This window comes from Gopherus evgoodei, chromosome 2 (genome assembly GCF_007399415.2).
Source record: "Gopherus evgoodei ecotype Sinaloan lineage chromosome 2, rGopEvg1_v1.p, whole genome shotgun sequence".
In the NCBI taxonomy this organism is placed as follows: Eukaryota; Metazoa; Chordata; order Testudines; family Testudinidae; genus Gopherus; species Gopherus evgoodei.
This window is the reverse complement of record NC_044323.1, coordinates 95,284,801-95,305,728: the sequence shown is the minus strand read 5'-3', so window position 1 is coordinate 95,305,728 and position 20,928 is coordinate 95,284,801. Positions and strand designations below refer to the sequence as shown.

General features: G+C 41.7%; 1 protein-coding gene across 3 annotated transcripts in view; it reads left to right on the top strand.

Moving 5' to 3' along the window:
- GLI3 (GLI family zinc finger 3) overlaps positions 1–11,786 on the top strand; it is a 257,580-nt gene extending 245,794 nt beyond the window's left edge. For all 3 annotated transcript variants that reach the window (XM_030551398.1, XM_030551397.1, XM_030551399.1), the window contains 2 exons: positions 4,945–5,272; positions 6,419–11,786. In XM_030551398.1, coding sequence (XP_030407258.1) covers positions 4,945–5,272; positions 6,419–8,709 — 2,619 coding nt within the window. In that variant the 3' untranslated portion in view covers positions 8,710–11,786. The remainder of the gene's footprint in view (positions 1–4,944; positions 5,273–6,418) is intronic.
- The last annotated feature ends 9,142 nt before the right edge of the window (positions 11,787–20,928 follow it).

Genomic DNA, 20,928 nt, shown 5'->3' with positions numbered 1-20,928 from the left:
ACTTGTAAGTCTGTATGTGTGAAGAAAAAAGTTAACAGTCTACACTACTTGCCAGATTGGCAGGCAGCAATCGATCCAGCGGGGATCGATTTATAGTGTCTAGTCTAGACACGATAAATCAACCCCCGATCGCTCTCCCATCATACTCCAGCTCCGCGAGAGGCTCAGGCAGAGTTGATGGGGGGGGGGTGGCAGCAGTCGACTCACCATGGTGAAGACACCATGGTAAGTCGATGTAAGTACATCAACTTCAGCTACGTTATTCACGTAGCTGAAGTTGTGTAACTTAGATTGATCCCCCCCCAGTGTAGACCAGGCCTTAGATATAAAATCATGATTCCTGCTATATAGTACTGTTGTCTTATTAACTGATACTCTACAGAAGTCATTATAAAAGCCAGTTCCCTATAGATGCAATATTATGGGCATACTTAAAATGTCTCGATAGTTAAGGTTCAGCAGGATTTTCCTTTAATGGAACTTTTGGAATATTATGTGATTTTTAACTTTCCTTCTCTTTACATGTTAACTAACCATAGGGAATTATTTTCTTGGCTTATGGGAGGAGGGGTGAATCAATAATAAATGCCAACATTTATTTCCCAGACCTTCATTGCGATCTGCACAGACTGACTGTTGCCCAAAAAAATCAAGGAGCTCCACATGGATGCAGCAGTTTGCTTGTGTAGATTACAATGCAGGATAAAGGTCTTACTGTTAGGACTTGTCTACATGAACAATTAGACTGTGGCAAGCTGGGGTGTGAATCTTCCCTTGACTAGTCTGATGTGGACTAGCTGTCCATGAGCACTCTGCTGGGTGTGCACTGACAGTTCATTAATACGCTTTGAGATAGTCCCATTTCAAAGAGGATTGGATCAAAGTGCTCTAACAAACTGCTAGCGCATATCATTGGGGTGCACGAGGGCAATTAGAGGCAGCAGGCTAGTGTGGGGTAGATTCACCCCCGCAGCTTCCCAGGGTCTAATTGTTTGTGGCTCTAGTTTTCAAACCAGACCTCCTTATTGGGAGAACAGCATGACCCCATAGTTACCTGCCTCCGCTATTTTGTGTCCATGGTTTATTCCTATTTTCCCCTCACAATGCATTATCTATTGATGAAAAGCACTGTTTAAGTGCTAGATGTTTATTATTAATGATTATTATTATTGTTGTTCACTACAATCAGAAAATTGGATCAGCCAAAATGGAGGTGTGGTTTGACAGATGTAAGCCCTCCAAATTCAGGAGCTATTAAATATTGGTACACATTTTTCAAACAAAAACATGGTTTCACTGAAAATTGCCTTTTTTGCAAATTGAAAATTTTCACAGATTTTTTTTAAAATTTTTTACTTTTGAGCTAAATTGAAAAATGGGAAATTTAGCTTTTTTTCTGGTTTTTAGTTTATTGCTCATCTGTTTCCCCTGCCACCTTCCAACAGCAAAATAGAAAAAAAGAAAAAGTGGGTGGAAATGGGGAAACAAGATTAAAAGAGTGTGGAAGACAATAGAAAAAAAATGAAAATGAAAATTTCAATAAAAATTATTGTGAAAAAATTCAAATAAAGGAAAAGGTGTGTGTGTGGAAAGGGAGGGGGCTGGGTTTTTTAAACCAGTGGAACAAGAATAACTTTTGTAATTTTGAGTTAATGTTTGTTAGGTGTTTTGCATTTTTTACTAGATCTATTAAATAATGAAATATTTTCTCTAAGTAACTGTCTCTAGTGCACCCTTCTCTCAAGGGGAGATAGAACTAGACAAAAAAGATAACTCATTCTCTACCATATCTGGATTTACAATATCTTCACGCCCATCCATTGGGGAATAAAAAGCCAGATCCTTCAGTCTCTACTCACATAATCCTAACTCTGCTTAGTAGCATCCATACCTACCAAGATAAGAGTTACTCCATGACTAAATTTACCACTTCAAACCCAAATTAAGTAATAATTTTCAGTTAATAATACTCAGAGGGTCCAGTGTAACTCTCATTGTAGTCAAAAGGCAGTCGTCTGTTGATGTTAGTAGATATTACATTAGGCTCTGCGGGCCCAAGCTATTCCTGCCACTCTTACTTAGGTGAGTAGTCCATTGCTGTTAATGAAACTAGTTGAGTAAGAGGCACTAACGTGAGTAAAGCTTTGCAGGATTGGGCCTTAAAACAAGTTAGTTTTTTATGAATGGTATTGAATATTTCCCACTGTCAATCAGCTCTACAAATAGGTGATTAAAATGTAATTTAGTTGTCCTTCTTTTCTTGGTTTGTATTACGAGTTGACATGTCCCTTGTTTTTCTACTAATCCAATGTTTCTTCTGTCTAATGTTCTTAAATGTCTTGTTCTAACTTCCTAAGGACAGTGGGTAATAAGGTGAGGGGATTTAAACTTCTCTGAATGATTTTCATTGCAACATTTTTTCTTTTTTTTAGTCTTTTGCTTCTTGTCAAATCATTCTGTTATTTAGTAAGAAGCATTCCATCAGACACATTCCCAAATATGTGTAATGAACATTTTGAAAAACACTTGGCATGTGAAATAGCTAGATTATGCTGGTGAAATAGTTTCAGATGTATTTGTTTGTATATATCATATTTATGTATATACATATCTATAGAGATGCATTCCCATGATCATTTTCTCCACTTCTGACTTATTTTGACCAATTTTTGTGGCTACAAGAACAGACTTCTGATCATTAGCATTCTTTATTTAACTCTTGTACAATGGGTGCAAGCTCACTGCTCCCAGTTAACATTTATTCTTTAGTGCCCTCACCAAATCTGCAGTGACCAAGATTTGAAAGTGTACCACATTCCGTGTGGACTTATAAATTACAAGCATTATCATTGACATTAGAAATCACTGAAATTATTATTACACCCAAGTATTCATCATAGTCATACTAAGCCACCACTCCGGCACAGGCTTGTATCTTTATTCACTTTGTTGTTAGAATTCAAAGACATTACTGATAACTACAAAATTCTAGTTAGCCACCCTAGAAAAGAGTTTGCATGGAGATCACATGGTGACTGAAAATGCAAAAGCCTAAAAGTAAAATAATAAAATAGATATGTGTTTATGAAACTGTTCTTGGAAGCAAAATGATTTTGCATGTCATACAGATCTGTGGTTATAATAGCTAACTGGTGCATCCTAGAATGAAGTATCAGAGGGGTAGCCGTGTTAGTCTGGATCTGTAAAAAGCAACAGAGTCCTGTGGCACTTTTAAGACTAACAGGTGTATTGGGGCATAAGCTCTCGTGGGTGAATACCCACTTCATCAGACGCATGAATGAAGAATGAAGTATTACTCCTAAAGACCCCCCCCCTTGCTCTCTCCTTGTTCCCTCCCTCCCTGCCACTCCAATAATTTTCTCATTCTTGTAGGGAAGACGCTCCTGAGTACTTCAAAGACCCTGTATTTTACAGCCGCAAGAATACCACTACAATAAAATAAACATTTCGGAGCATTGGTCTTACCTGTTCGTTTGACAGAGAAAATGGAGTTGTGGCAGGTCAATGCCCCTTGCAGAATATCACCTTGGGCTGTGGTTGTGTCACAAATCTGGGAGATCTCCAAGAAAGTGAAAATTTTGATTCAGTAGATGGCTATCTTCCCAGTGAGGATACATCTATACTGGATCTGAAGGTATAATTTCCAGCCCCGGTTGACATACTTGTGCTAGCCCTTATCAAGTTAGCATGCTAAAAATAACAGTGTGGTAGCTGCAACAGGCTAGGTGCCCCAAGTGCAATTCCACCTGAAAGATGTGTACGCACTTGAGGCAGTTAGCCTGTCCTTGTACACTCACTCCTCGGACATCGCTTCTATTTTTAGCATGCTGCCTCGATCAGAGTTGGCACAGGTTTATCTACTGGAGCTGGAAATTACACATCTAGCTCCAGTGCAGACATAGTACTGAGAAGGTGTTACACTTGAGTGTGCTGCTGGAGTCTTCTGTTTTGTTCTTTTCATTAATGCAAAGAGAACTTGTAATCAGCAAATATGTTGTTTTATTCTAACTTTATGTCCCATCCAACCCCATAGAAACCAGAGTCTACTCCCAGCTGAAGCATGCAGAACTCTGTCTGCATTCAGAGTCTTGCATTGCAGTGTGACAGATGACTTGACTTTAGAACAACAGCACCTATTTTACTCATATAGGACATAAAGCTGAGGTCCTTACTGCCTGTGTCTGGTCAGAAATCATGGTCCAAGGGTGCTGAGATTAAGCTGATATTAAGTTATAGTATTTTTACTTTGAAATTTTTTCATTTGTCGTTATTATATGCCTAAGTTTAAACCCTCAAATGCTTGGAACAGTGCATCTGTACTTCTTGAATATTATCAAATACTTCAAATTCTTTGCCTGTATACTTTTTTAAAAAAAAGCCCAATGTTGTTGGGTGATGGTTGTTTTTTGCAAGCCTAGCACTATAAGTTAGCCCGGATGTCTTGGTCAAATTCCAATTTGGGTAATTACTTTCAAATTATCTAAATTTGGTCTTGGTCCATGACTGAGGGCTCCTAGGCAACACAATAATACAAGTAACAGTAATAATGAAATGTATCCTGTAATTGGATACAGGATATATATGAAACCTGTAAAGTGATTTAATTGATCTGGGATCTTTTCAGATGAATAGCATAATATAGATGTAATGTATTCTCTGTTAGTAAGATGCTGAGATGAATTTTAACACTGTGGGAGGAGGTGTTCTCAATAGTTTTTAGTGTGGTTAAAAGTCAAGTAATCGTGTACCAGAAAGCCTTTAATCAACGATCATTGTCATCTGTTTAAACTTAGCTTTTTGGTTCATTTGTTTTTCTTTGACTCAATATGGAATAATATCTGTTCATGAAGTACATTGAAATCAATTCATTAGCATTCTTTTCCTAATCCTAATTATCATTCATTTCTTATTTCACTCCAACAGACATCTCAGCCAAGCCCTGGTAGTCAGTCTACATGCAGCAGCGAACAGTCCCCCGTCAGCAACTATTCCAACCATGGGATCGAGCTTAATCTGACCAGTGGAGGTAGTGTAGGAGACCTCAGTGTCATTGATGAAACCCCAATCATGGACTCTACCATTTCCACAGCAACCACTGCACTTGGCCTACAGGCCAGGAGGAACATGACAGGGACCAAATGGATGGAGCAAGTCAAATTAGAAAGGTTGAAACAAGTTAATGGAGTGCTTCCAAGACTGAATCCCATTCCACCTTCAAAAGCCCCAACCTTGCCACCTCTCATAGGAAATGGTGAGATATGCATAACTGGATTAATCATACTTTCATTCTTTAAATTCGTCCTCTTAGGGCTTGATGTTTCAGGACTTACACAGACTGTACAACTCATGAAATTCAATGGGAGTTCTACTTACCTAGGAGCTGTAAGACACCTAAATTTTTCAATATATATAGATATTTCTGTTTAAATTAGAAATTGTACTATACTGGTAGAAGTTGGTAATCCCATATTTTATATTCCTGGAAGTGAATATTGGTGGTCTGATTATCATGCTTGAAATACTTAGATCCCCTGGAACCAAACATTCAATTCACAGCATCATTTTAACCCTGCATCCTTCCAAGGTAGAGAAATTAAATACCGTGCAGTTTATTATGTGGTATTCTTTCAAGTGAGACCTCAGATCCTATCTGCTTTGCATAGATGTCATGGACTACATTTTTAAATGGGCTTTAACATGGTCTCTATTTGCAAATGCACTTATAGTTACACATGGAGATGATAATGCTCGAAAAACACATGTATAGTTTCTTACATGAATCACATGAAGGCAGTATTTCTCTTCCCAACACTTTGGGCAACCTACTGTGAACCAGTTGGCTGCTGCTGTCCACCCTAGTAGTGACTGCACATCTGTGATATTATATGTACATAGTTTGTGAAGTGCATTCAAGAAAAGGAATGACATAAAGGTGACAGTGATGCTTATATTGTGTTTATTAAAAGAGGGGACTGGGAAAGATGCTTTGCAGTTGTTTTAAATAACATGCAAATATGTTTGAATTCTTTAAAAATTACTCTAATTTCCAACTTGTGTATTTTGCCATCTGGACTTAGATTATCACTTGAATGCCCATTCAATTAGTTACAAAAATCTAAAAAGTTTTTTTTAAGAATATGGGAAACTTAGTCGGTGTTAATCAGAGTAGTCAATAGAACTACATCACTGGATGACAACTGAGGATGTGTTGGGGCTCACATTGAAATGATGTTCTTGAATCTGTGAGCCCCTGTACAAGAGTACTATTCAGCCCACGGTCTTGACTTCCTAGAATCATATGAGTATTTTCTTGAAATGCCTGTTACTTGTCTCAGACTCTAAGCGTTTTCTACAGTTGGTCCTGATTAATATTCATTTATCTGAATTTTACCACCAGGTATCCAGTCAAGCAGCAGCTGCAGTTTAGGAGGATCCATGACTATTCTACCCAACAGAAATGAAATTTCAAGCATGGACATCACAGTGTTAAACATGCTGAATAGGAGGGACAGCAACACCAGCACAATCAGTTCCGCGTACTTGAGTAGCCGTAGGTCCTCTGGAATTTCACCTTGCTTTTCCAGTCGGAGATCCAGTGATGCTTCCCAAGCTGAGGGAAGGCCTCAGAACATGAGTGTTGCCGACTCCTATGACCCCATCTCGACTGATGCCTCCAGGCGATCCAGTGAAGTGAGTCAGTGTGATGGCCTGCCAAGCCTACTCAGCCTCACCCCAGCCCAACAATACAGGCTGAAAGCTAAATATGCAGCAGCTACTGGTGGACCCCCACCAACTCCACTGCCTAACATGGAGAGGATGAGCCTCAAAACAAGGATGGCGCTGTTGGGTGATTGCAGGGAGTCTGGAGTCTCTCCTCTGCCTCCAGTAAATGCTCCTCGTAGATGTAGTGATGGCGGGGCAAATAGTTATAACAGGAGGCATTTTCTGCCTCATGATGTGCTGGGAAGTGGGACAAGGAGAGCCAGTGATCCAGTAAGAATGGTCTCCGACAACCTTTCTCTGCCTAGAGTCCAGCGATTCAACAGTCTTAATAGCTGTAACCCTCCTGTTTTGCCTCCATCTATGGAAAAGCGAAACTTTATTCTTCAGAACTATACCCGCTCTGATGGTGGCCTGTTCCGTAACGCCTATTCCCCATGTCCTCCGAGTATCAGTGAGAATGTCACCATGGAGGCTGCTACCATGGAAGCGGATGGTGGTCTGAATGATGAGGATCTCCTGCCAGACGATGTGGTTCAGTATTTGAATTCCCAGAACCAGGGCATATATGACCACCTGCCAAACGATGTCCTGGACAATAACAAAGTGCATCATGGGTCAGCAGTAGGGAACAACAACTTTCACCAGGCCCCTTCACCAAACAGTCAACAGACCAGCTCTGAAGCAAACAAAAGCGACCTGCCAATCCAGTGGAATGAAGTAAGCTCAGGAAGTTCTGACTTGTCTCCTTCAAAAATGAAATGTGGTCCACGCTCAGCAGTCCAACAAACTCGAGCTTTTGGACTATATAACAATATGATGGTCCAGCAGCAGAACCTGGAGAGAAATGGTATGGCCCAACAAAATGGCTATCAGCATCTTGTGGAAAACAACAGTTCTTACAGTTTACATCAGAACATGATTATCAGCAACAACACCCCCAGTAACTCTTTCAACATGCAGGCAAATAAGGCACAGCCATATGGTGAAAGCATCACCAGACAACCAATGATTTCTGGGGAAATGGACAGTTCCTGTGGCTTAGTGATTCAAGGGCAGAAGTTGAACAACAACAACATGCTAACAAACAAGAGTCAGCAAAATTTTGGCCATCCCATGGTGCCAGGTGAGCAATCTGTCAGTATGGCTAATGGGATGCAGAGTAGAAATACGATAGAACAGGAATACCTGCAAAATCAGCCAATAGGGGAAGGCATTCATTATCAGGGAGTCAATCAAACCAATCAAATGATGTTAGGGCAGGTTAGTCCTACCTCACAAATGAGCCTTTGTCAAGGGCCACAGAGTTGTCCACCAATGTCTCACAACATTGGAAACCAGCAATCAGGTTTGGTGGTGACAAAGAGTTACCAGCCATGTGCCAACTATGGAGGCAACAGACGGCAAAACATGCTGAGAAACAACCTGGCACAACATCAAGGATTTATAAGTGATGCAAACCAGACATACAGGGTAAATGGCATTAAGATGGAGATGCAAGGTCAACCACAACAGTTCTGCTCTAATATGCAGAATTACTCTGGTCAGTTATATGACCAATCCATGGGCTTTACTCAGCAAGCTATGAAAACAGGTTCTTTCTCTATTTCGGAAGCTAACTGCCTGCTGCAGGGGACTGGTATTCCAAATTCGTCTGAGCTTCTTTCCCCAGGGGCTAACCAGGTGACAAGCACAGTTGACAGCATTGACAGCAACAGCCTAGAAGGTGTGCAGATTGATTTTGATGCTATCATAGATGATGGGGACCATGCCAGCTTAATTTCAGGAGCCCTGAGTCCGAGTATCATTCAGAATCTCTCACACAATTCTTCATGCCTCACCACTCCCCGAGCGTCTCTTACATTCCCGGCTATGCCTATGAGCACAACAAACATGGCTATTGGGGACATGAGTTCTTTGTTGACCTCACTTGCAGAAGAAAGCAAGTTTCTTGCTGTTATGCAATAGACATGGGGAAAAAAACTTAGGAGATAACCGATAAAAGGTGACTCATTTTTTAGTTGTGTATGTATTTTAGCAATCTCATCTCACCTAAATGGGATGTGTTTCAAGTATATTCCTTTTATGGAATAAGGACTCCGAAAACCCTAAAGTGTTCTAGGGAGAAACTGTCTTCCATTTCCGTTTTGAATCAGTATTGTTAGGCCCACTCCTCTCTCTTTTTTTTTAAATGTGTGTATACTTTTTATTATTGTAAACCAATGTAAACGTGTGATGTGCATGTTTTGTTTTTTAAAGGAACATCTAATGAAATGACTTTGCAATTTTCTTTTACTCAAAGGAAACACAGTCTTGTATGAGTGTTGCCAATGTTTTTATTTATGTAGGCACAAAACAACCAGGCATGATATACAGAGGACATACAGTGAGTAAAGAGAGCTTCTGTGAACACATTGCTGTGAGGTGGACAGCCAATCTACGAACAAATCTACTCATACTGCTCCTTGATCATGTACCCATAATTGTGTGGCAAAAGATATCTGGGGCTTGTGCAAAAAGAAATGCAAAAGTGTCAAACTTTTTTGTCCCAAACGAGTCTGCGTGTATGTACACACGCCCAGATACACAGACCTTGCACTTCAACTGTTGAGCCGAAACTGTACTGTTTCTATGACAACCCCCTCTTAGAGGGTTTAAAAATCCCTTTGTGAACAGAATTCACATATTTAGTAGAATTTGGTCTATGTTTTTTTTCAGAGGTTATTCGACAAGAGGAGAATGAAAAAAAATGGGTCTGGTGCTTTGGGTATTTTTTATACTCTTCATCAAATACAGCATTAATTTTTGTAATAAAATGGTATACATGGTTAGCACCTCATTCTGCACTATTGAAACTAGTGGAAGTTTTGCCATTTGCTTTAGTGAGTCCAGAAACAGGCTCTAAGGTCCAGATACTCAAAGGTATTCGGGTGCCTAACTCCCATTGATTTTTAATGAGAGTTAGGTGCCTAAATGCCTTTGAGGCTCTGGGCCTAAGTCCATAAGGTAGCCCAATGTCATTTTAATTCAGTTGGAGGTTTTCAAGTCAGCTACTCTCTGTCTGCAGAACAACTGCTTTTTCATAGAGTTATTTAGTGTAAATCTTCACTATTCATTTGCAGCAGAGTACGTATTTGTATTAAAGATGTAAACTCCTATTGACATACTACACAGTAAGAACTTGAAAAGAATAGTGAATCTATGAAAAAAGGATCTTTACAGTTGCATTGACCCAATGGGCCTTATTGGTTCTCGGCGATCACACTGTGCTTAATACATTCCCAAGACACTTTTTTTTTTCTTTTAACATTTTAAAATCTAAACTTCTAATTTAAAAAATAAGCCAAGAGAGTGTCAATAGAGAAATTATATCCTTGTAAGGAGTCTGAGCTAAAGCTAAAAATGCAAGAGAAGTCCTTGGCACCAGCTTCCCTCTCATTTTGATTCCATTCACTGGCTCAAGTTCTGCTTTGTCACCCTAGCACGAATCCAAACTAACGCTGCTGATTTCAGTGGAGTTATGCCAGGTTTACACTGAGGTAACTGAGTACAGAATTTGGCCCATTGTGTTGCTGGGTATCACAGCACATTTTGTAATTAAGGCCTATTCCTGCTCCCCCCCTAGCACAGGCAAAGCTCTCATAGATGCAGGAGTGAGTCCTGAACTCTTGAGGCTAAAATTAACCCCTGTACAGAAGACCCACACAAGGTTTATCCCCTGTATAAGTCTCGCTGAAGCCCTCTTTTGAACGCTTACAGGGATCTTAAATGAGGCCTAACGTTTATGCCTCTCCCACTGTGCATGAGTGAATTTCACCCACAAGTAGTAGCTTTGTTGAGGAAGCATTTAGTTAAATTTTAGTGAGAACAGGAGCCCACTTTAAAGTCTAGCATAATGTTAGGGTGTGAGTTCCACATACTTAAAGCCTGTTTTATTGTTACTCAGCTTCGTTCAAAGTAAAAGAAAACCCAACTGACTTAGATCTCTTGTGAATATGTGAGAACAGAAGCTCTGTCAGTCCAGTATAATGGGCCGCTCCACTAAGGTCCATAAAAGTCCAAGGCGGAATTTCCGAATCAGTATGCAACATAACAGGGAGCCAGTGTTGGAATAGTGTATATGCTCATTATAGTGTGTGGTACTGTGGTCTAAGTAACTTACATTTGAGATGTTTTGCAAGGGAAAGCCAGAGAACAAGAAATTTAAATACTCCAGAAAGAATAAGAATGCAGTAGCTCTACAGCCTTCCTGGCTCAGATCCTACCTTCCTTGTCTTTCCGCACAGCTGTAACAAGCATTACAGAGCCGCACTGAGCATAAGCAGACTGAGAAATTTCTTAGGGCCATGAGCAGTTCATGGGGAGAGACCCTATATTCATTTTTTATCATAAGAATGTGCCTGTTTTACTGTTGTGGGGAGGGACCCCAAAATATTCCTGCTTGGGGGCTAAAACTGGCTCTGCCTTCCATGGTCCTGTTCATAGGCTCTTCCTTCCTCTGCCATCTCCCTCTCCCTCTGTTCCATGCTGGTTTCCTTATTTTCTGCAATCCCTATGCAAACCATTGCCCCTGTTGCTTCCCTGTCATTGGTGGGAATCAGTAACAAGGGACTCAGGTTGCACTGGAATTGCAGGCACTGTGGCTAGGGAAGAGAGTCAGCAGGTCAAATCGCATAGTGTGAGTGAAGACTTGCGTCTCCATGGCTGGAGACAATCCCTCATTCTCAGAAGAGTGGCCCTGGAGAGCCCTTAGAAAACAGTGTGTTTGCTAGTATTAAGCAGCTATAAACTGGACAGTTCTGTAAGGGGTATCGACAATCTTCTGTGACACTCAGCCACAACAGAATTACACTGCGTACCATTAAATCACAATATTTACTGCTCTGGGTGTCATCTTTTACTTAGGGGCTTAGAAGGTATCATGGTACCTTAATTAGAGCCTACCTATCTCCTCGTGTGACACTCCCCACCCCCAGAGCAAGACCAATCAGCTGAGAAACTAAAACAGTCCACTGGATTAAAAAGAGGGTGTTGATCACAAAGCATTCTAGAACGCACTGTCCTCTGGCCCTTTGATGGTCTTCAGGGCACCCTGGGAGGCCGGTCTCCTTTCCCTGGGAAGTGAGGAGTAGCTGTTTAGTGCTGCTGGTCATGCTTTAAATTTACTGGGGAAGGGCTTTCACTTAGAAAGGGTTAGTAAATCATGAATAGCTGTTAAAAACGTTACAGACATGAATGGTATATGTTATGGAAGCTCATAAGCAGAAGGTATTACAGCTGGTATTACAATAATAATGACGCCCCGCTTGTAAATAGTGCTTTTCACAGTAGGTCTCAAAGCATTTTACAAATGATGTCAGTTTCATTATCCCCATTTTACAGAGGGGGAAACTGAGACACAAGATGCTGAAGTGACTTGGCCAAGATCATCCAGCAAGCCAGTGTCCAAGGCAGGAAACAGAACCAATGTCTACCAAGTCCAGTGTCCTATCTAGTAGGCCATATTGTCATAGTCATAAGCAACAAACAAGTGACTGATTATTAAAATATCTATTAATCATTTATAAACTATGGATGGAACCTTAATATAAAGTGTGACTAATGTTGGAGTCAATTGCTTGGGGAAATCTCTCTTGGAGCCAGCCTGTAAAAATTCTAGTTTAATTCTTGCTTTTAACTTTTGGATATGAGATAATCCATTATTAATTAGCACATTTGACAACTAAGTAAAAATGGATTTCATAGATATTTTTCCAGGAGACAGGCCAATTAGATAAGCTAGTCTGATCTCCTGTAAATCACAGGCTATTAATTTTCATCCAGTTACCCTTGCTTGAGCCCAATAACTGTGTTTGCGTTTGGCTAAAGCATAGCTCTCAAAAAGCACTGTTGAGTTGACAACAACAAGAGATGGAGGAGCCACCATTTCCCTTGGTAGTTTGTTCTACTGGTTAAGCAGTCTCCTGTTAAAAAGTTATGCCTAATTGTCACCCTTTGGGTTTGTTATGCCTTTCTCGGCTAGAATAAAGAGCCCTCTGATATCCAGTAGTTTCTCCCCATGCAGGTACTTACACACTGTATTCAGGTCCTTACATATCTTTTTTTTGATCAGTGGAATGGATTGAGCTCTTTAAATCTCTCACTGTGAGGCATTTTCTCCAGCCCTCAAATAACTATTGTGGCTCTTTTCTGCATTCTTGCCAATTTTTCAACCTCCTTTTTAAACCACGGACACCAGAACTATATACAATATTTTAGTATTGATTGCATTAATGTCAAATACAGAGGGGGAAAAAAGCATACCTCCCCATTCCTACTCCTTTGCTTAAACAGCCAATAATCATATTAGCCCTTTTTGCCACACCAGTTAGTATTTCAAGGGAAGTTGGCAGCCAGACTCTGTGCCCTCCCTCCCCAATTACTGTAGAGTGGTAAATGCGGTTTTTAATGGCAGCCACGGTCCTTAAGAATAGCAATGGAAGCACTGACATGCTAAAAATCCATGTATGTGTCTTCTCTCCAGCCTGACCTTTAATAGAGCATTTTGGTCCCTTCAGCTTCCACCCTTGCTTGTCCTTAAGAGCATTGCTCTCGTTCAGATTTCCTTTTGCCAAAATGGAAGACCTGCTTGTGCCCTCCTGTGTATTCAGTTGCATTCATCAGGTACAGCTGGATGTAGGACAGGTACTTTTGGAGGTAGCAAAGAAGTCCAGAATGGGTTTGATATCAAGCTCTGTGGACTTGGCTATCCCAATAGCAGTGTAGAATTTTAATCTCCTTCTAGGCAAACTCCTAAAATGGTACTAGCATTTAAGGTTGGCTTTATTTCTTTCATATTTAAGATGAAATGAGCAGAATAGTTAATCTGCCCATGTTACACTATGGCTTGTCCTACTAAACAACAATGTTTCAATGTATGTGCCTTATTTTGTGTTGATCCTGTAAAAGAGAGGGACCAAGAACTATTGCCAAATTTTAGCTATAAGGTTGTGCGTACCATTCAGCTTATAGCACATACCACTGTTAATAGCGTCTGAAACGTCTTGTAAACCTCTTGTATCCATGTGTTTATTGTTCTTGAATTGATAGACTGTTCTCTATTAAAAAATTACCATTGTCAATCCTGCAGATGTGTAAGATAAAAGTGTTCATTTTTCACTTTTTTTTTTAGATTTTTATAAAACTTGTAATCTTTTTTTTTTAATGTGTAAATACATTTACCTACAGTAGGAATAGTGTTCGGATGTAATAGGCCTTAGTGGTCTTCATTTGATAAACCTACAGTTATGATCTGATGTTTCCTGAGCCTTAGATCGATCTGAAGAGTCTGTGTACATATAAACTGTATTTCTGCTTTCAGAACCACTTAGCTCTTTTGTTACAAAGAAAAAATGTTTCTTACAATGTCAATAAAAACAAAACCTTTGTACTGAAGTTCTTAGCTTGCAGCTTTTTAAAAATGTCTCTGTGGTGGATGACAGGAAGGGAGCCCTGTTTGTTTACATACTTACCATCTCTCCGCTTTCTGTTGATCTTCTTCCAGGTGTAATTTCTGATCATGTATCAGTTGGCAGGTTCTTCTGATGATCAGTTGGCAGGTTCTCCTTTTATGTTGGAATGATGGGCTGGGTTACTCCAAAAGCATACCTTGTGGCTAAAACTATTCCATCTACATTTTAAAATACTCACATAGGGATAAAATGTAGCATTCCTAATTGCCCTCTCTCACAATACAAGGAAAAGGCTAGTCGATGAAATTGAAAATGCAACAAATTTAAAATGGCTAAAAGAAAATGCTTTTTGTGCAGAGCATCATAAGTGATCTGTGGAACTCACCACAACAAGGCAGTATCAGTAGTAATCAAATAAGGATTAGCCATTTAGTAGCTACATCACAGAGAATAATAAAAATATTAATTTATATAATGATAGTTCTTAGAGGTCTCAGTCAGATCATATAGGGCTACATTATATTTTTGTTGCTTAGTACTTTATTCCACAAGTAGTCTTATGCAAGGGATAAACCAACCACTGACTAAGGAGAAGTGTGGGAATGGAGGTTAGGAAGAGACATCTCCCTTGGGCAGGTTCCATAAATGTCAACTACGGATTTTTTTATTTTTGCACCCTCCTCTGAAGCATCTGGTGCTGACCACTACATGGATCCATCTTGGTCTTGGCTGTTTATTTTTAACCCATATAGACATTACTGAGTTAATTTCACAAATGGAATAGAAGTTCTCCAGGAGAGTGACCATCTCTTTGTTAGCTGCTTGTAAAGTCGCCTAGCACAAGCCCTTGTCTCTTGGCACTACGTCAATACCAATAATAAATAACAACAACAGATGCTAATATCATCGGCTACTAAATATCTTGGGCCTAATTCTCCACTATCATACTAGTGAAGGCTGCAGAATCATTCTTATGCCTGCTTTCTCTTTAACCCCCTGATTCTTTCATTATTTAGTCACAGTGGAACAGCTTCAACATTGGGCTAGAGAAAGAAAATGATTCTGTAGCCTGGAGATTAGCGAGGACCCAGTCCCTCAGCTTCAATTTTTAACTATCAACTAGGGCTGTCAATTAATCACAGTTAACTCACACGATTAACTCAAAAAAATTAATCCCGATTTTAAAAAATTAATCGCAGTTTTAATCGCACTGTTAAACAATAATCTCCCAATTGACATTTATAAAATATTTTTGGACGTTTTTTTCTACATCTTCAAATATATTGACCTCAATTACAGTGCAAATATTTGTAATAAAAATAAATATAAAGTGAGCACTGTATATTTTGTATTCTGCGTTTATTTGAAATCAATATATTTGAAAATGTAGAAAACATCCAAAAATATTTAAATAAATGGTATTCTATTATTGTTTACAGCATGGTTATTTTTTTAAATCACTTGCCAGCCCTACTATTACCCAAAGTAGTGTCACAGCTTCAACAGCCGTGACTGATATCTCATAGCCTCATGGGTAAGGCACTCTCACCTGAAAGGTGGAAAATCGCAGTTCAATACCTTCACTCCCTCAGATGGAGGGGGGACTTGAACTGGGGAGTACCCTAACTATTGGGCTGAAAAGTTCTCCTCCTGCTAAAACCGTGTAGGTGTCTAACACCAAGAGAGAATTCGCAACTGAGACTCTCAAGTGGAGGGAGGTGCTTCCCTGCAGCCTGGACATGGGCATCTATCTCCGAGAGAGAGATGGGGCGTACTGCACAACCCTCAGCTCAGCATCTCCCCTTGGCTACCTTGGATGACGAACCATCTAGCCTGCTGGCTTTTGTGAACCCCACTCATTGTACAGGGAGCTTGAGTGCCTAGTTTAGGTTTGTAAATCTTAGTAACTTTCTAGATGTCCCAAAGTTAGGCAAGGTGGGCACTCAGCATCACATCTAAATGTCTTTGAGCATCTAGGCCACTGCCTCTTTCCGGATTTTTTGTGCTAGCCAATCCAAATAAGAGCTCAGGCACCAGCCATTCGAAAAAGAGAAGCCAACTGTTTTCTACTGTAGTTGATTCCCTCCTCCTACTCTTCTTCCTCTTGTGTTTCATTTGAACTAGTTCAGCAACAGCTGTCAGTGGATATTTGCAGAGCAAAGGATGTGGAGGAGGAGGAGGCTGATAGTGGTATTTTGACAGGTGTATATGCTGGAGGGACTGCAGCAGCAGGTAGCTATGTGATATGGGTCCCCCATCTTCCAAAAATGGCCCCCAAGGCAGCTGTATTCTGAGGCTGGTAGGTGTAAAAGCTGCACATTAGGAACTACAGCAGCAATGTCAGGCCTGCACCTCATCCTTTTGAATAAACTTCAGGCTGCTGACATTGTTCTCTGGAATTCACTTTGCAAAGGATCCAGGCTACTGGCAGCCAGGGAGAGCGGGTAATAACCATGTTCTAGAAACCCATTTCAAACACTAGCAACTCCTAAGCCAATTACTGTCTTAAATGATATACATTGGCACTACTACTGCTCCCTTCCCTCAGTTAAGTATCTGGCTTTTCTCTAAGCCAGGCATTAAATGGCCAAAGAAAGGACCCCAACACCGTGACCCCTCTACTCATGTAAATAGGCCCTTTGAAACCAAGGAGACTACTCACAAGATAAAGGGCTACACATGCGGATAAGTGTTGCAGGCCCAAGATTGGCAATGGCTTTGCTTAGCTGGCAGTGGAGTCCAACGCCACTGCTGAAGTGTGAATCATGAGGTGTTGAAATGAAGGGAAGTGGCCAGACTCCTCGGTATCACTTTACTTGCCAGCTGGCTGAGGAAGAGCATTAACATTTGCCAAACATGGGGAATGGTACCACAAAGAAGCCAAGTGAATGGGAAGGAAAGAAGGGAGTTGGCAGGTTTAAATATTAGGCTTAAGGAAATTTGGTGCTTTAAATTCTCGGGGAATGAGAGCGTGTTGTAGTAGCAGAAGTTAGATTTAGCTGGCAAGGAAGCTAACAGCAAGGAGAAAAAGAAATGGTCTTGCCCGGTGTTGTTATTAACTATTGCCAAAATACAGAGAGTGCTCTGAGCACAGCAGAAAGGAACTCAGTCACGCTCCCTGCCCTGGAGAATGTATATTTCAAGGGTTTGACTGAGCCTTTAGCTGAGAAAGGGCAATGCAAAGCTGCACTTTCCTGAAAGGAACTGTGAGGGTGACAGGTGCCCTCCCCTTGCTCCTGGGTGAGGGAGTAATATCCTACATCCCCGCTTTCAGGGGTGTAGCAGGCTTTCAACTGCACATCCAAGGGCCTCCACTGGATGATACATGGTGAGATGAAACGTTAGCGCCGTCCAGTCTCTGCTTGCTTGTGGGGTAGGGTGGATTATCAAGCATTCAAAGGGGCTTAGGCATTGGAAGACCTAACTGCCCCATGGAACCCACAAACTCTGAATTCGGTGCCTAAGAATGGGATCTGAAAAAACTACCAACTGCCTACACTAGCCACCCAGCAAGGGATGCATGTCCTAAGCCCTGCCCCTTGCAAGGAGTTAGGCTGGAGGGTGTTGCATACCTCTACTTGGGGGAGAGAGTTGGAAACCCCCTCCTGGTAGTGCTCTGTTTCTTTCACAAACAGCAGCAGCACACCCCTACTTCCATACAACATGGCAATGGGAGAAAGGAAGCCGCCCACATAACCTTTCCCCCCAAGGGTTAAAGAATTCACTCCTGGACTAGAGGGGGCACTGCTGATGGAATTCCCCTTTTTGCTTAACGAGGCAAAGAGATTTGAACTAGACTTTTCCACTTCTCAGGTGAGTGCCCTAACCACCAGCCCAGTTACTCTCACAGTCCTGCTGGCTTCATGCTTATTTAATGCAGAGTGGAACAGCTTCAACAAGAGAAAATGGGGGAGCCCCACTTCAGGCTAGCCCATAGTCCAGTGGTTAGGGTACTCACCTAAGAAGTGGGGAAACCATATTCAAAGCCCCTTTTCTCAGGCAGAGGGCAGACTTGAACTGTGGCCTCCCACATCCTGTATGAATGCCTCAACCATTGGTCAAATGTTATGAGATAAGCTGCCTCCCTCAGCTGTTGGTTGTGGCATTAGGCATGCTCTGAGAGTGTTTCCCTGATAGGGTCACCTAGGCAATTTTTGTCACCAGCCCACCTGATAATCATAGGGCGTGGCAGAACTTCAGATTCCACTATAAGAAGCTCAAGATATGCAGCAAAAGCTCTGGGATATCCTGCAGCCCACAAGACCGAGTCAGGTTGCTCTCCCAGTGAATGTGGACATTAAAGAAGCAACTCAAGTGGCATGGCCACATAAGCAATGAGTATTCCTATCCCTCAAAAGGGCTGTGAGACATTACTTTGTGCCTGCAAAAGGGGAAGAATGCTTATTCACCCATCCTGACCATAACTGGAGGGCTATAACAATGAAGACGTGAGTACTAGATATCAACCATTTTGGCTACACTATTGAGTTTCTTCCACCACCCTCTCTTCCAAAACCCCTCTCCCAATCCATCTTCAGGGATCACTCTCACTAAGAGAGATTCCCTGACAGGAGATTGCCTCTATCCTCAAGTGAGGAGCTATAGAGCAAGTGCCAGCTCAGCATCAAGGGAAAGGCAGAAAAAAGGAAAATGGAGGGCCATTTGTGACCTACGTCGGTTAAATATTTTTATTTTGAAATTAAAATTCCACATTGTTACATTGGCATCAATAATTCCTTCCCACAGGGTTCACAGTTCTTGACATGAAAGCAGGGCCAGCTCTACAGTTTTCGCCACTTCAAGCAGCACACCGAATTGCTGCCGCAAACGGAGGGGGCAGTCCATGTGCCCTTAGGGCCGCAGGTACGTTTCCACGGCAGTGGCAATTCGGCGGCAGCTTCTATGTTTAGCTGAAGCCGCCGCAGACAGCTAAATATAGAAGCTGCTGCCGAATTGCCACCACCACGGAAACGCGCTTGCTGCCCTAAGGGCACACAGACTGCCCCCACCGCCCGTGGCAGCAATTCAGCGCACTGCTTGGGGGGTAAAACAACAGGAACTGCCGCCCCTTGCAAATTGCCGCCCCAAGCACCAGCTTGGAATGCTAGTGCCTGGAGCCGGCCCTGCATGAAAGATCAAACAATCATAGAATCATAGAATATCAGGGTTGGAAGGGCCCTCAGGAGATCATCTAGTTCAACCCCCTGCTCAAAGCAGGACCAACACTAACTAAATCATCCCAGCCAGGGCTTTGTCATATGGACATTCACCCATCCCTCAGGTTTCTGGTAGGACAGGAACACTATCAGTTCAGGGTACTCCTGTTTTGTTTGGCAACAGCACCCAGAGTTTTCACAAAGGGCTTTTCAGTGGTGGCAACACAGAGCTGAAATGGCTACATTGTCTTCCTGTACTTGGATGACTGGTTTCTAACAGGCAGCTCCCATCTGGAAGTTCAGTTGGTAACCTTGTCCTTGCTCTGATTCCTGGTATCCTTGGGAAACTGTGTAAACATAGAAAAGCCTATCTTGCCTATTATACAACTCATAGACATTATAAGGGCAACCCTTGACTCAACCTCAGACCTACCTCCCTATGGACAGATTCCATGCCATGAACAGTTAAGTCACTCACAAATCCCAAACCATAGTTCAGGACGGTCTTACTTTGCTAAGCCACATGGACTCATATACTTACATAATGCTGTTCACCAGGCTATATCTCTGATGTCTGTAAGATTGGTTCAGACTGGTACATACACTGGACAGACACAGCATGTACATCGTAGTGCCAATCCCCATCAATGTCAGGGCTTCGTTCACCTGGTGGATGAACCCAAAATGTATGTGTTGGCATCCCTTTCCTGCCTCAACGACATAATCATGGATGCAACCCTCATAGGCTGGGGAGCCCAGATTACTGATAACATGAACACATTGGGAGGTCAAGATGTATATCAATCTCTTGGGACCAAGAGCAGCAGCAATGCATTCCTACGATCCTGGCATGTCCAGATAATGACAACAGCCTTCTATATAAACAAACAAGGAGGGGCAAGATCCCTTGCATGGTGTGTAGAGGTGGTCACTTTATAGAACTAGTCATTAGGAACCACATCACAATTTCTATGCAGTACCAACCAGGTTCTCAGAATTCATTCATGGATAACCTGAGTAGGCATTTTGCCACCAATAATGAGCAGGCATTACACAATTCAGGGCTGAGCACCATCTTCATTTGGTGGAGAATGCCCTCTTGGAACCTGTTTGCTTCCCAGATAAACAAGAAGTTCAGTGTATGTTGTTCAAGAGCAACACAAGGTCTGGACTCCAGAGGTGATACCCTTCTATTGTCCTGGACAGGCCACCTGAGGAATGCCTTCCCTCCCATTCTACTACTACCTCAGGTTCTACAGAAATTTGTAACAACAAAGAATGAGTAATTCTCATCGAGCCCAAACGGCTCACTCCAGACAATTCTGGTGTCCAGACCGCCTATGAATGTCAACCTAGCAAGCCATCAGAATAATTGCAGGATCAAACATTCCAACCTGAACTTTCTTCACTTCCTGGCTTGATATTTGGATAGGCATCAGACCTAGAATGTTCATGTTTGGAGGCCATTCAAACTATGCTTAATCATAGCAGGAAAAATTCTCCCAGAAAATGTTACCTAGCCAAACGAAGGCATTTATCTCCCTGAGCACAACAGAACCAGGTATCATCAGGGCCAGCCA